This window comes from Myotis daubentonii, chromosome 12 (assembly GCF_963259705.1).
Source record: "Myotis daubentonii chromosome 12, mMyoDau2.1, whole genome shotgun sequence".
Taxonomy (NCBI): domain Eukaryota; kingdom Metazoa; phylum Chordata; class Mammalia; order Chiroptera; family Vespertilionidae; genus Myotis; species Myotis daubentonii.
The window spans coordinates 69455162-69470815 of NC_081851.1; the positions used below are offsets into that span (position 1 = coordinate 69455162).

A 15654-nucleotide genomic window follows, 5' to 3' on the forward strand; every position below is an offset into this window, starting at 1 on the left:
CTGAGTATCTTAATATATTCAGAACACAGTCAAGGCCAGCGTACAAGCGGAAAAGCCTTCCAAGCAGGAATGTGGTCGCTAAGTTCCTGTGTGAAAGGTGACACCTTTCCCTGAGCGATGTTTACTCTCACTTACAGTTGGCTGCCAGCATTTCCTTCGCGGTAGGAGTTTTAAAATAGGAAGAGGACGAGGAGGAAGAGGGTGTTCTGAAGGCAGGCAGGCAGCAGGAGGTGGCAGGATCTGCCTTATCATAAGGTGCCAAAAAGCAGGGAAAAACCAGGCGCAAAGCACACTGGCTTTGGCTCTCTCCGCTTAGGGATGTACCATCCTTCACATACAACAGCCCTCGAAGGACACTGCTTTTTTTTTTTTTTTCAGCCTTAAATAACGTTGAGAAAAAGAGATTCTTTGAGTCATGAAAAAAGCTTCGCTGTTCCGAATGTGGAATAATCTATGTTTCACATGGTTTGGAAAGGAGTCTATGAAAAATGGATACGATGACAAGAAAAAAGTGGATGCTGAGGCGGTAAACTGTGGTCCCCCTCTCTTCCTCTGCCCACGCTGTTCCCCCAGCCTTTGATGCCCTCGGCCTTGTCTCCCACGCCTCCTCCCTTTTCTCCCGTCAGGGCTGAGCACAAATGCCTCCTCTTCCAGGAACCCGTCCCCTGGATCCAAGCGGAAGCCATCTCCTCCTCCCTGCCCGCGCTCGGCTTTGCACGGGTCAGCACACGGCGTGGTTGAGCGGCTGCTCTTCCACTGAGTTATGCGCTCCTCGGGACCAGGGACCGTGACCGCGAAGGTGGACCCACTCAGCACCCGCTGCCCAGTCGGTGCTCCGGAAACGCCTGCAGAGCTGAATTAATTTGGCAAAATAATTCCGGGGAGGATAGCGTGCCCGAGGCGCGGATGAATGATTCAGGGGTGGTGCTTCGCATTCTTTACCTGGGAGTCACGTCGGGCGGAGCATCCAGCCGGCCTGGCAAATCCGTGCAGAGTTGAAACGCACCGCAGCGGCCGCGATCGGGGTGCGGGGGACGCCCGCGGGGGGCCAGCTTTCACCAGCGGGCAGGGAACCCGGGGGCGGGCGGGGGGGCGGGCCGGCCGGGCCGCAGGGGGCGGGGCCCTGCCGCTGGCCCGCCCCTCCCCGGGCGGAAGCCACGCCCCCATCGCGCGCTCGCGGCGGCGGCGGCGCGTGCCCGCCTGCAGCCCGGAGACCTCGCGCCCTCGCGCCCTCGCACGGGGGGCGGGCTCGCTGCGCGTGCCGGGCGGGGAAGCGGCGCGAGCCGGGAGTTGAGGACGCTCGTCGCGGGGGCGGCTCCACGGCCTGAGCGGGCGCCGCTGCCGCCTGAGCCGCGGACGCCGGGCCGGAGGTTGGCGGGGGAGGCTGCGGCCGCGGAGACCGTCTGGACTCCCCCTGCGCCAGCCGGGAAGTGAGTAAGGGGGGGTCCGCGGCGGCAGCGGCTGCGGGAGAGGTGCGCGGTGCTGGAGCCTCGCGCCCGCGAGGAACGGGAGGAGCCCGCGTAGCGCCCCGACCTCGGGAGCCCGCGGGGGTGCAGGGCCGGGCGCGGCGGGGAGGCGCGCGGGGAGCCGGGGCCGCTGCACCGCGCGCTGCGAGCGGAGACGGCTCCGCGCTCACGGCCCTGGAGGGGCGCGCGGAGGGGATGGAGTGCAGCCCGGGCCGGCGCCGCCGGGCTCCGAACCCCGGGCCCGGGAGGGGGTCTCCCGAGTTCCGAGCGCGCCGTGGCCGTCGGTGCGGAGCCGGGTGCGGGCGCCGGGCTGATGCTGCTGGAGCCCTGTTCCCTGGGAGCGGGCTCTGCGTTAGGTGCTCAAGGGGGCATAGGAGGCAGGTCCTGGCAGAGGGCAGGTGAGGCAGACAGGCCCTGGCAGAGGGAATGGAATGTATTTCAGATCGCCCCCAAACACTGCTTCCCGAGGCACCTCACAGCGAACCCGTGCACCGTGTCACCCGTGGAAGGAAAGTGCTGGCGGGGAGAGGATGCCGCTGACGAATGCTCGCCGCTCGGTGCCTGTGCCAGGCCTCGGGGTGAGGGAGACCTCCAGCATGCTTCGCAGGCGTTTATTGATTAGCCAGCCTCCGTGGGTAGGAGACCGTGGTCGACAGTGGGGCCACAAAATAGTGTCAAACACAACCGTAATTTACGGTGTAGGAGCTAACCATTTGTTTATGAAGCTACGAACGCAAAATACAAAGCAGCATTGAATGTTGTCTCACACCTTACTCACCTTAGGTCCCGTGTCCACCCCCCACTCCTCCGGGGATGGGGAGATTGGAGCCATCCGTGGCGTGGTTTGGGGATAAAGCAGGAGGGTCCAGGGAGCTCGTGGGAGCAACTTAGGAGAGTTTTGGAGGCTCTTGTAACATTTAAAGGGAGAGAAAAATAAAAAATTTGAAAGGAGAAAAGAAGTTTCCTTCCTTCCCAACTGTTATTAAGGGCTCCATGATCACTGCTAGCTAACTTCTCAGTGACGGCGAGAACAGCAGTCCTGCAAGAAATGTTTATTGCGTGAATGAATGAACCCAGCATGGTTTTGGTGTACATTGCCCAGAGCAGCATTCATCACCCTGCTGGTGGGGGTGGCCGATGGACTTCCCTTGTTCCTAAAGCTCCCTCTACCCCCCCCCCCCCCCGCCTTTTTTTCTTCCATGTAAGGTAACCGGGGTTCACAGGTCTGAGCGTTTAAAACAATGGCTGCGGTGATGGAGTTGCCTTTGCTGGTAGCCATGCTGCCGCTCTCACACCTTCATTGCAGGTTAGCTGTTAGAACTTACTCCTGGGGCCATCGCTTCCACTCTTCTCTTTTCCGCCACCTGAAGAAGAGTGCTTTTGTCCCGAGAACACTTTTTGTTTTTTACTCTTGTCCTGGTTCTTGGACTGTGGGTCTGAAGTAAGCCCCTGCATGGGCTGGAGCCCTGCCTGTGCGCAGGCTGCCTTGCTTAGATTTCTAGACTCTCCCGCTCCAGTCTGCTGTTTCAGTTCCCTGGGTTGCAGTGCCTGTTCGGTTACTTTGTCTGCCAAATCAAAACTTGACCTTTTATGAGTTCTATGAGGATTTTTATCACACGTAAGTGGAGTCACCTTTGAAGGGGGTTATGGAGTCAAAGCAGAACTGACAAGGTTCTTGAGGGGCCACCGAGTGTGAGAGACAAATTTCTACTTAGAAAACTAGACTTCTAACCGGTAGAATGGCAAGTTACCCTGTATTTTATACCCTTTCTGGAAATCTCTCAGGGCCTTCGTTTCCTCGTGTAAAAAAATAAGGGTCATGTTAATCCAAATTTGGCGTTGTGTGGTCAGCCTTGAAGAGCTGATTTCTCTTCCGTTTCACTGCTGTGTACTTCAGAGCGCATCCAGCAGGCGTCTGCCAGTTCCGTTTTGGGTCCTGTAATTTCAGGAGCTTTGTCCTCCCAGTGATAATTGTGTTTTATTTATGTATTTAATTTATATTTATTTTAACATCTACTTTATTGATGTGTAGTTTACATATAATAAAGTGCATAGATACCTGTGTATAGTGGGTGAGTTTTAAAAATGTGCATACTTTGTCCAGCCACTATCCCAGTCAGGATGTAGAAACTTCTCTCTCTCCAGAAGACATCATGGATTTTAGATAAGAGGGGTAGGAGGAGAGAGAGAGGGAAGCACCAGTGTGAGAGCGACACATGGAGTGGTTGCCTACTGCACGAGCTCCGATCAGGGATGGAACCCAAAACCCAGGTACGTGCCCTGACCGGGAGTCAAAACAGAAACCTTTTGGTACAGGAGACAATGCTCCAACCCGCTGAGCCACCCGGCTGGGGCTCACTTCACCCCCCTGTTTAATTTATTTCTAGTTACACAAGCTTCAGGGCTGTGGTGTCTCCTTGTGCAGGATCTGTACGGCCCAGGTTTTGGAGACGCCGTTCCTAGCAGAGTCCCTGAGTACAGCAGCTCCTGGGGTTGTATGGTGCGCAGTCAGTGTGGCTGGGGCTGCAGCTGTGCAGATGGCTCCTGAGGGCGCACTCTGAGAAAATACCAACAGTACAGACAGAATGAAAGCCTCGTGGGCCCACTCCCTTCTCCACCAAAGCTGAACTCAGTTTGTTGTGCTCCTTCCTGACCTGTCCGTGCATTTCCATCTCTGTACTGGTGTAGGTAATGCAGACCGAAGCAGGCTTCCCCCATACTCCCCACATGCACGGCACGACACTGCACACTGTTCTGCAGCTTGTTTTCTAACAGAACATCAGAGATCTCGCCGTGTTGAAACAGGGATCTACCTGGCCCTTCCTGACCACTACGCACTCTCTCACGAAGTGTGTGCGGTACTGTAGTTTCAGACATGGCTGCAGTGAATGAAAGGGAGGCTCGCTGGGTCAAGAGGGTGCACATTTAAAATTTTAATTGGTGGAGGTTTAACCATGTTGCTACCTGTGGAGCTGGTTCATTTATTTTTAACTGCCGCATAGTGTTCAGTGGTAGACTGAACTGACCGTTTACGGAGCCTTCACTCGCCAGGGACAGTGAGGTTACTTTGGATACTAATTTTTTTTTAATGGGTATATGTGTTGCGAATGCATCCTGCCAGTCTGAGGCTTGCCTTTTCCCCTTGTTCACAGTGTCTTTAGTTGTATGCACGTTTTAAATTTTCGTGTTACATTTATGAAAGAAATTCCCTTAAATTTGTGTTGTGTGTGATCTTGTTAAGTAAATTTTCTCTATCCCAGGGTCTGAATTATATATTTTTGTATGTCCTTCTAAAATTAAAAAAAATAAGTTTTGCCCAGCTAGTTGGTTGGAACGTCATCCCATACACCAAAAGGTTGCAAGTTCGATTCCCGGTCCGGGCACTTACCTGGGTTTCGGGTTTGATCCCTGTTCAGAGCGCGTATGGGAGGCAAATAATCGGTGTTTCTCTCTCTCTCTGAAATGGATTTCTAAAAAAAACCATATCCTCAGGTGAGGATTAAAAAAAAAAGTTTTAGTGTGAGATTTCTAGATGGTATAATAAAGAGATATAATTTATTTTTTGATTGTGATAATCAGTTTTTCAGCACTTTTTCTCATAATGTTTTATTGTGGCAGAATATACATAAAATTTACCATTATACCATTTTTAAGTGGACAGTTCCGTGACATTACATTTTTTCATATTTTCCAACATGAAACTCTACCCATTAAACACTAACTCCCAGTTCTCTCCTCCCTTCAGCCTCAGCGACCACCATTGTACTCTCTATGAATCTGACCACTGTGGTACCGCATACAAGTGGAATCATACTATATTTGTCTTTTTGTGTTTGGCTTATTTCACTTAGCATAACATCTTCAGGGTTGTGTGTGTCAGACCTTCTTCCTTTTTAAAAACTGAACACTATTTCGTTGTATGTACATGTCACATTTGTTCATTCATTCATCCAGCAGGACAGTTTAGTTGTGTCCAGCTTTTGGCTGTTGTGAATCATGCTGTTGTGAAAAATGGGCGTGTAGATACATGTTCAAGTCCCTTTCAGTTATTTTGTGTATATATCCAGCAGTGACACTGTCCTTGACAATTTAAAAAAATTAGATACATACCTGAATGTGACCTAAATGGGTGGACGATACAAAGAGTTCTTATAAACTCCCTCTTCCCCATGCATAGCTTCCCCTGTTATCAATATCTTGCTTTAGTGTGGCACATTTGCTACAACTGATGAATCAAGATTGGTTGTTATTATTGTTGTTATTATTATTAACTTTAGTTCATAGTTTATGTTAGGCTCCACTCTTTTTTTTTTTTAAGTTTTCCCCCTTTATTGATTAAGATGTTACAAATGTGTCCTTATCCCCCCAATGTCCCCTCATCCGCCCAATCCTGCCCTCACCCTCACCCCCTGTTGTCCACATCCATCGCTTATGTGTATATGCATGCATACAAGTCCTTTGGCTGATCTCTCCCCCTCACCCCCGCCCTCCCCTGCCTTCCCTCTGAGTTTTGAGCATCTGATCGATGCTTCTCTGTCTCTTGTTAGACTTCACTCTCAGTGTCACATAGTTCTTCAGGCTTTCACAACGGTACGTCATGCATCATTAGTATCATTACACGGCATTTCATGTATGTCATACAGAACCATGTCATTGTCCTGCAAATCCTCTGTGTTCCACCTACTCAATTCTTCCCTCCCTCCTCCTGAAATGGTCCCAGCAACCACTGATCATTTTACTGTGTCTATAGCTTTGCCTTTTCCAGAATTTCGTATGTTTGGATCATACAGTTTGTAGCCTTTCAGACTGTTGTCTTTCACCAATTAGCATTATGCCTTTGAGGTTCCTCGATGTCTTTTGCTGGCTTGACAGCTCATTTGTTTTTATTGCCGAATAATATTCCATTGTATGAAAGTACCACAGTTTGTCCATCCACTTTTGAAGGATATTTTGGTTACTTCCAGTTTTTGATAATTATGAATAAAGGTGCTGTTAATATTTATGTGCAGGTTTTTGTGTAGACATAAGTTTTCAGCTTTTTTGAATAAATACCGAGGAGCATGATTGCTGGGTCATATTGTTAGAGAATGTTTAGCTTTGTAAGAAACTGCTTGTCTTTGAAAGTGGCTGTACAGTTTTGCATTTCAATAATTTAAAAAATGTATATTCTAGCACCTTAAATGTACTTAAAAATAAGCATTTGTCACACTGTTCTGTAAAATTAACTTCATCTGGAATGAATTCTTATTCCAGTTGTTGCTTTTGTTGGCTATCTTTCTTAGCATTATATTTCTTTGTGTAGTTTGCAGTGTTGATTTACAGATTCATTTGAGTGTTAGTGCTTTTAATTTTGTTCTTATTTCTGTGCTCACCCTTCTCGGTGTGGTGATATTTTAGGTGCTTTTCTTGATCTGCTGGAACCTCATAAAAATTAGATATGATAATGGTGGGCGAGGGGTCCTGATCTTTGAGGTAATTGGGGCTCTTTTCGATCCACTCAGAGTAAGTGAATGTTTTGGTTCAGTTCCTGGTCACGAGTCTGCGTTTTTATCTTCCCACATTTTTAAGCCCAGAGCATTGCATAAACTAGTTCTAGGCAGAGACCGGCAGCCGTGATTTTAGCTTCCTTTCAGCTCAGCCTCATCCTGGCTTTAAACCGTGAGCCTGGCTCAGACGTCCCCGGCCTGTGCAGGTCTGCTGCTCGGTGAGTCTCTGTGGCCCTGCAGGAAGTACACACCTGCTTCTGGACTCGGTGTCCAGCGAGCCTGTAGCTTCAGCTTCGCTCCCCATTCTGTGTCTGTTCTGTTTCTGATCCAGATGAAGGTTTTTCTTGTTGAACCTTCCTAAGTCATTTAAAAATACTTTGTCTGTTCCTGTGTATTTGAAGGAGAAGGGATGCACCCCAGTGTCTGCTTACTAAACTGCTTTGAGTAGGAGACTTCACTGGCCAGCCTTCTTTCTACACTTCACACCGCTGTTTTTGTTTTCTGTGTTACTGCAGTACCTAGACCAGGGGTGGGCAAACGTTTTGACTCGAGGGCCACAATGGGTTCTCAAACTGGACCGGAGGGCCGGAACAAAAGCATGGATGGAGGGTTTGTGTGAACGAATATAAATTCAAAGTAAACATCATTACATAAAAGGGTACGGTCTTTTTTTTTTTTTTTTTTTTTTTTTTTTTTTTAGTTTTATTCATTTCAAACAGGCCGGATCCGGCCTGCGGGCCGTAGTTTGCCCACGGCTGACCTAGACCCTTCAGTACAGAAGTTGAATAGCAGTGATGATAATGGGCACTTTTATCTTTTCCCTGAATGGGAATGTTTCGCTGTTAGATAGCATACTTACTGAAGGTTTCTGGCAGATGTCTTTTGTCAACTTGAGGAAGTTTTCTTCTGTTCTTGATTTGTATTTTTATTGGGTGTTGAATTTTTTTCAAGGGCTTTTTTGGGGGGGGGGCATTTGTTGAAATTGTTATTTTCTCTTTAATATTGTTAATGGTAGAAGAGACCTTTCTGAGTTACTGATAACCCAGAGAAAATATATTGTATGGGAATCGAACCAACAACCTTTTGGTGCATGGGATGATGCTTAACTACCTGAGCCACAGCAGCCAGGCCTGATTTATAATTTTTACTACATTAAAAAAAATGCTCTTTACTTTAAAAATATATATTTTTTAATTGATTTCAGAGAGAAAGGGAGAGAGAGAGATAGATAGAAACATCAGTGATGAGAGAGAATCATCGATTGTCTGCCTCCTGAAAGCCTCACACTGGGGATTGTCCGCAACCCAGTATGTGCCCTGACCTGGATGGAACTGTGACCTCCTGGTTCATAGGTCGACGCTCAACCACTGAGCCACACTTAGATGGCTTCAGATATCTTCTTCCAGTTTGTGGCTTGTCTTTTAAAACATTAAAAAATATGATATTTTGACATACTAAAGTTTTAAGTTTGTGGCTTTAATTTATTGTTTATAAAATTTCCCTACAGACTTATGAACAAAGAAAAATAATGCTAGTCTTTTCATATAGAAAGGTGATACAATGAACAAGGAGTTAGGGGTCCTAGGCTTCTATATTCATTTCTTTATTGTGAAGCTCAGTTATACGCTGGGACAGGATTTTTATTTGGATGTGCAAAATGTGGGGCCTGGGTTAGGTCATTTCTAAGCCCTCACATTCAGGTTCTCTGTTGCTTTGCTTGTGGTTTCTGTAGCTCATAATCATTGCTACCAATGTGTTAACTCAAAGTTATGAGAACTCAGAAAAGAAATTGTTGTTAATATTCAGGATTTAGATGTGAAGGCTACACATTGCTTTTGTGGTGAAAAAGAAATACAAATAATTTGATTTAGGCCGGAACACATTTCATGGGCTTTTAAAAAAATTAGGCTCTGATTTTGTGCCAGGCTTTGTGCTAAAAGCTTTACATAATTTATTTAATTGTTACTTCAGCCCTCAGAGGTTCTCTTTGCTATTCAGACCTCTGTGTACTCGTGGAGTGCAATATGTATTTGAATTTTTTTTTATTGGGACCTAGAAAGTTTTTCAGATTTGTAAATGGAAAATCTCTGTGGTCTTAAACACATTTACTTTTTTTTAAATCTGAAAGAGAAGAGAAAAGAAGAAGTATTAGAGGAAGGACAGTGGAGAATTTCCCTGAAATAAGCACGGAAGTTCTGCAGGGACGTTTGACTAGTTGCAGCTAAGTACTCAGTAATGACAATCTCAGTCATCTGTGATTTCTTGATCACATTAGGGCATCCAGAGAAAACCTGACAGGAGTCTGCAGGGACACAGTGAACTTGCACAAGAAGTTTTGATACCTGGATGCTTTGAAGTAGCTGAGGGCTGGAAAGGTTAAGACATAAACAAAAAGATTCAAGGGAAATGAAGGGTATTTGACAGTTAGGTGCAGTACAGAGACATTCTGGAGACCTTTCTATTTAGAGCCTGTCTCTTTCCTTTAGTTTTTGCCGTGGGAGTTACTCACCTGCTGCCTGCAGACTCAGTCCAGCTCTGGGACACACTGCTTCCTCGATAGGACGAACAAGGCTCCAGACCCTGTGTAACTATGAATTAAGTTCTGATCCAGTGCCACAATTTGGGGACCTGTATTTTTTCCTTTCCCTGGCATCCTAGTGTTTGTCCTGAAGGGGGCGATGTGGCTCAGCGGAAAGAGAGTGGACTTCTGAGTCACATCGGTTGCCTGAATCCACAAATTATTAGCTTTGTAACCTTAGGCCACATTAACTAACCACGTAGGCTCTAAATTTACTTTTCTGATTCTACCATCCATATCCCTCATTTTCTCCTCAAGTCAGGCACAGTCCTGTCTCTCCCCTTCTCCCTCCCTCCCTCCCTCCCTCCCTCCCTCCCTCCCTCTCTCTCTCTCTCTCTCTCCTCTCTCATTTATGACCAGTGGTTTTCAAAGTGGGAGGCATGCAAAAACGATCCTCTAGGTAGGCTATAGCAAGGAAATGTGGGCAATTACCTTTTACTAATATTTAATTCATAGGTTGATCCTTTACTCCCATCTGTATGTCTGATGCTACACAGCAGGTCTGGTAAGCGAGGTAAGCCGAGAGGAAGGGAGCAGGGACACCGCAGCTGGAGGGGCTGCTCTGTGAGCCTCCATATTGGTTTGCTTACATTCTGTGCAGGCATATTGCCGTTCACCTCTGCTTGGTTTAGTGGCCTTTCAGATTCTATTATCTGATGGGAATGAAATGAAACTTGCTCAATAGACAAAGCGTTTGAAAAGAGTCCTCAAAGACACTGCAGATGAAGTTTCAGATTCCGTTGAGGGTTGAAGTAATAATGCCGGGACCATGAACTGCAAGATAACACAGAGCTGACACTTCTGTATCTGTTATGGGCTTGTCAGTCAATTGCAAAGTGCAAGAACAATAATGATCTAAGGAGATTGAAGGGGGATCAGTAAAAACACCTTAAAGTTGTTAGAAATACTATTTGTTATAAGGATTTATTTATATACTAGGGGCCCAGTGCATGAATGCATGCACCTTGAAAGGAACTGTGGGTGGCGAGGCTGTGGTGGGCACAGGGGCGGGTCTCGGCCCATCCTCCATGCCCCCGCCTGGCCCCTCCCACCATGGCCCCGGTCCCCTGTCTATTGGCAGCCCCACTCCTGCTGCCGCTGCCCCCATGTGCTGATGGCGCCAGCCCCGCTCACACCCGCTGACAGCATAGAGTGATTGGGGCAGGCGCCAGCAGCGGGTGCAAGCGGGTCCGGCGCCGGCAGCAGGTGTGAGTGCTGGGCAGGACCGTGGAGCACGGGAGCAAAGAATTTTCAGTAACCACCAGAAGCTCACCTCGATGACAGCGACTGGTGCCCCGCCTTGGTCTGGTGCCCCTGCTCACCTGTTCCACCATCCCGATGCAACTGACGCCCACCATGTTCCGCGCTCTGCTGCCTACTGCCAACGCCTGCCATGTTCTGCATGCGCCCCCCAGTGGTCAGCGCACGTCATAGCACCCGGATGTTTGGTTGTCCCACCGTTTGGTCTATTTGCACATTAGGGTTTTATATCTGTACATACCATTGATTATATTGTGCCCAAGATATTTACTAATGATATTATGAGGCTACTCCTAGCAGTTGAGATATTTTAAAACGAAGCATTCAGAATATGAAGGCAAAGTTATTGAGCTTTTTCAGTGATGGTTAGTCATGTGCTAATTAGTATCTTAAATTTTTAACTTAATTATACATTTTTAGAAATTTTGTGAAGATCTTACTTCAGGAGTAAACCCAAAAGATACAAACCTTTGTTGTTCTTGTTTTGGTAATAGTGGCTGAAATAAATACAGACAAACGAATAATTTTAGTTTGGTGAAATGCATGCCTTGTTAGCAAATATTGTTGGGAATACTCATAGAGGACATTACTGAAGATTTGAAGTAATATTATACCCAACTATGGAGTTTGTGAGAGTTTCTGTTCATTTGGGTAAAAGTACAGAGCTTATGGTATTTGATATACTCCATTTTATTGATAAAATATGTGAAGACCTGCCTCCCCAAACCACAAAAGAAAAGGTTTACCAGAGAATATATTCAACGTAAAGGACTTACTTTGAATATCTAAAAGAATAATACGGCATCCCCAGAACCAGCCCGTGAAACATAGCTAATAGGGTTGCTGTCCCGCTGCGGCCACTTTATTCTGCTCCCATCTCCAGGGGTATCACTTTCTGAGTTGGGTGGCGCAGGCTGCGTGTGCACTTGGAAAGCATTTGCGTTTGTCATTATTGGGTGACATAAACATCAGTTAGGTCTCGTGGGCTGAAGGTGCTGCTCAGTCCTTCCACGTCCTTCTTGACTTCCTACTTTCTCGATCGTGGAGGAGTGTTGAAGTCTCCAAGTGTAAGTGTGGATTTGTCTAGTATGTGTTTGTACCGTCTTTAAAAAAAATTTAAAACTTTATCTTCAGAACAGTTTTAGACTTACAGAAAAATGGAAAATAATAGCATCCCATATCCTGTTCTGTTCTTAACCTCAGACATTAGCACTTTTGTTACGATTAGTGAACCAATGATGGTACATTATTACTAAAATCCACACTTGATTCAGATCTCCTTAGTGTTCATCTAGTCGCCTTTTTCTGTTCCACAGTCCCGCCCAGGATAGCACATTACATGTAGTTGTCATGTCTCCTTAGGTGTCTCTTGGCTTTGTCAGTTTCTCAGACTTTTCTGGTCAAGTTTTTGATGAATTTGAGGAGCACTGGTAAGGTATTTGTAGATTATCCCTCAATTGATATTTGCCTGATGTTTTTCTCGGGATTAAACTGGGTTTATCGGTTTGGGGGAGGAAGACAACAGAGGTTAAAATGCCGTTTCATCACATCGTGTCAAGGATGTGTACCGTCAGCCTGACTTACCTGCTGATGGTGAACTTGCACTGGCTGAGGTAGTGCTGACCAGGTTTCCCCACCGTCCACTTATTTCACGCCCCCCCCTCCCCCATGCTGTGTCTGTAAGGAAGTCCCTGTGCGCGGCCCGCACTTAAGGAGTAGGCGTGTGCTTCACTTTCTGCAGGGCTGAGTATCGACATAAATTACTTGGAATTCTTCACAGGGTATTTGCTCTCCATTTATTAATATATTCGCTCATTCATATCAGTCCTGATGGATGGGTATGTGATGCTGCCTTATTTATTTTGTTGCTGCAGTTGTTCCAGCTTTGGCTGCTGGGAGCTTTCTGTTGGCTCCTGTGTCCCTTTTAGATACTCGTATCATATGGTTTATTCTTCTCCCCAAACTTCTTTTACTTCCTATATTACAAGATGTTCCAGGCTCATCTTGTATATTCCCTGCCTCACTCATTTTGTTGGAGAAAGGTATTATAAACCAAGGTATTATAAACCAACATTTGGGCTAGGTATGTTCATTACATACAGTTCAGGTATTACAAACCAACATTTGGGCATCAGGTACATACTCATTACAGCTAGGGGTGTTGTTGTTTCTACATCTCAGTTGACAGAGCAAGGACATATGTGTATATACTAACCCATGCATATACACATAGCTATAATTACTTCTGTATGTAACTATCTGTATCCGTATTAAAAGAAACATGATCCTATACTGATGCCTGCAACTGTAATCCATTACCACATGGATCATTCTAGCTTCTCATCTTGCTTCTCTGTAACCTCACACTCTTCCAAATGCCATCTCTTTATGTAATTGTTATATTAGAATTGGTACCGTATGACTGATGGGAAACTAGAGTATAGTACGTAGGTATATTTTGTTTTGCTTTTAGTCTTACCGACACCATTCATTTCCAAAGTCACTTCCATCCCCCCCACCCCCCTCTTCAGTGAGGTTGTTTCAGACATTTGTAACATAGCTAGATTGTTTTGTCACATTCTGCATTTCATCCTTGGATCCGCTGATGTCCTAAAGGATTTAATAAAAATTTACACACATTAAATTCACTCGTTGTTGTAAATTTCTGTTGGTTTGACAAATGCATAGGGTCATGTATCCACCATTATAGTGAAGTTTCACACCCCAAAAGTCTGTGCTTCATCTAATAGCGCTCTTCCCTCCCCCCTAAATCTCTATTGATTACGGATCATTTTGCCATTTCTATAGTTTTCTTTTTTCACACACCTATCACATCACATAGTCACCTGTGTGTGAGTATGTGTGTATATTGAGAATGTTTAAGATTTATTCTCTTAGCAAATTTCAGGTATACAGTATGGTGTTATCCACTATAGTCACCAAGCTGTACATTCAGTTCCCATCTTATAACTAAAAGTTTGCATCCTTTGACCAACATCTCTCCATTTTCCCCACCCCTTAGTTCCCGGCTGCCACCGTTCTACTCTGCTTCCAGAGTGAGTTTGACTTTTTCCTTTTTTGTGTATTATTAGATTCCACTTATGAGTGGGATCATAATATTTGTCTTTCTCTGGAATATTTCACTTGGTGCTCTGCTTTTTTTTTTTTTTTATTGTGTGGAATGAAGCTTCTGAGTGGGGTGATTAGGATCCATTGGAGATCGAACCTGTTTGAATAAACACACCTCGTGGATTTCTGTGTGTCCACAGGATGAACGACAGGAAGAAGGGGCGCAGAGTCCTGAGACCATGGCGTCAGAGGATTTCATTTGTTCGTTCGCGCGGACAGAGATTTTGGCAGTTGAAATGGGAAAAAAGGGTGGATATGAGAGTGATTATGAGGAAGGAAATGCAGGGTTTGAAGTCAGAGCTGGTATGTGAAGGGAATGATAGGAGGTTTGGTTATCTCTAGATTGTGAGGCCAAGAAAAGGCAGTGTGCCAGGAGCCCCAGTGGCAGGAAGTGGAGAGCGTGCTTACTGTGGAGGTCTCTCTGCAAGATTGCCTTTCAGAGCTGGTTGGTCTGCTGGCGACGATCGGATCCCTGGGTGTGCGGGTTGGAGGAGATCCCAGCTTTCATAAACAGCTGTATGGGCTGCTTTCCTGTGCTTCTGGCCGGTTAGCGCCCTGGTACTTTCTGGCTACTCTGGACTCCCTTTCCTGTCCGCTGGCCAGAAACTGCCCCTCCTGCAGTGGCACCGCAGCAGCAGAGGAGAGAGAACAAACCCATCGGCCCCTTGGAGCTGCAGCTGACCAACAGAGGGTTCCTTTTCTCCACATTTTTTAAGTCTGCCGTTTCCCAGGCCAGCGGCTTTGCTGCTGCCTTCGCCTCCGCTGCGGGATTGCTGCTGGCTGGGGTGGGAGAAAATGAAGAAAAAGGAAAGAGGGAGAAGACGACCCGGGAAATGTCTCTCGCTCTCTCGGGGCTCCGGTTCTCCTTTTCTGTGCGCTAGCACGAGAGGGCTCTGAGGACTTCTCTGTGTCTATATCGCATCCTAGGTTGGGGGCTGGTACTGGGTTGAGGTCAAGCCAGGCGATGCGAGAGGGAAAATATGGCAGACGCGCCATCTGTTCCGTAGGACTGTGAATTCTGGATTCTTCCCTGGCCCACCTGCTGCTGTTTACTTTTCACAGAGCCCAGATAACTCCGGCACGCACTCCGCAGGCTTCGTATCCAGTGGGAGAGTAAGGTTGGCGTGTGCTCACTCCATTTTACTTGGACCCAGAAGAACTTCAGGGCCTGGGCTTTCTACCGTGTCTGTCGGTCACCAGGTGCCCCTGTAGGGGGTGAATTAGTTCCCAGGCGTTGCGTCAGGAGTGTCCAGCTGAAGGCCATTCTCCAGAGAGGACCGTGGCTGGAGAAGCTGGCAGCCGGGTAGGGGTATCCTGGCCGGGCACGGACAGCGTCTGCCACATTGGGACACTGGCCCCTTACTTGCATTTGACTTACATGTCTCGACCATCTTTTCATAAATTGCACTTACCTACCTCGTTCTTTTTAGTATCTGTGGACTATACTCTACAGTATGGCTGTACCATAAGGTGTGTAAGCCGTTTTACACTGTTTTATCTCCCCTTTCTTTCCTTCTGCGTCCGCTCTGCTTCCGTTTCCCCCCCTTACCCTTTCCTCTCCTTCCCTCTCCTCTCCTTTTTAAACAAATAAACAGACATATTTACTGGGCCAAAGGTGGCATACATTAAAATTTTGGTAGAAATTGCCATCCAAAATACTTGGGTCAGTAAGTATATATCCATTACTAAGAGTGTCTGTCTCCCAGGAAACATATTTAGAGATTTTAAAACACTT

General features: G+C 46.6%; 1 protein-coding gene across 6 annotated transcripts in view; it reads left to right on the forward strand.

Moving 5' to 3' along the window:
- The first annotated feature begins 1292 nt into the window (after positions 1-1292).
- Positions 1293-15654, forward strand: part of DTNB (dystrobrevin beta) — a 159683-nt gene continuing 145321 nt past the window's right edge. For 3 of the 6 annotated variants that reach the window (XM_059660383.1, XM_059660387.1, XM_059660389.1), the window contains exons 1-2: positions 1314-1430; positions 2673-2772. In XM_059660383.1, the coding sequence (XP_059516366.1) occupies positions 2708-2772 (65 nt within the window). In that variant the 5' untranslated portion in view covers positions 1314-1430; positions 2673-2707. Of the gene's footprint in view, positions 1431-1908; positions 2045-2672; positions 2773-15654 lie in introns of all 6 variants that reach the window. The other 3 variants (XM_059660386.1, XM_059660385.1, XM_059660388.1) reach the window with 3 other exon arrangements.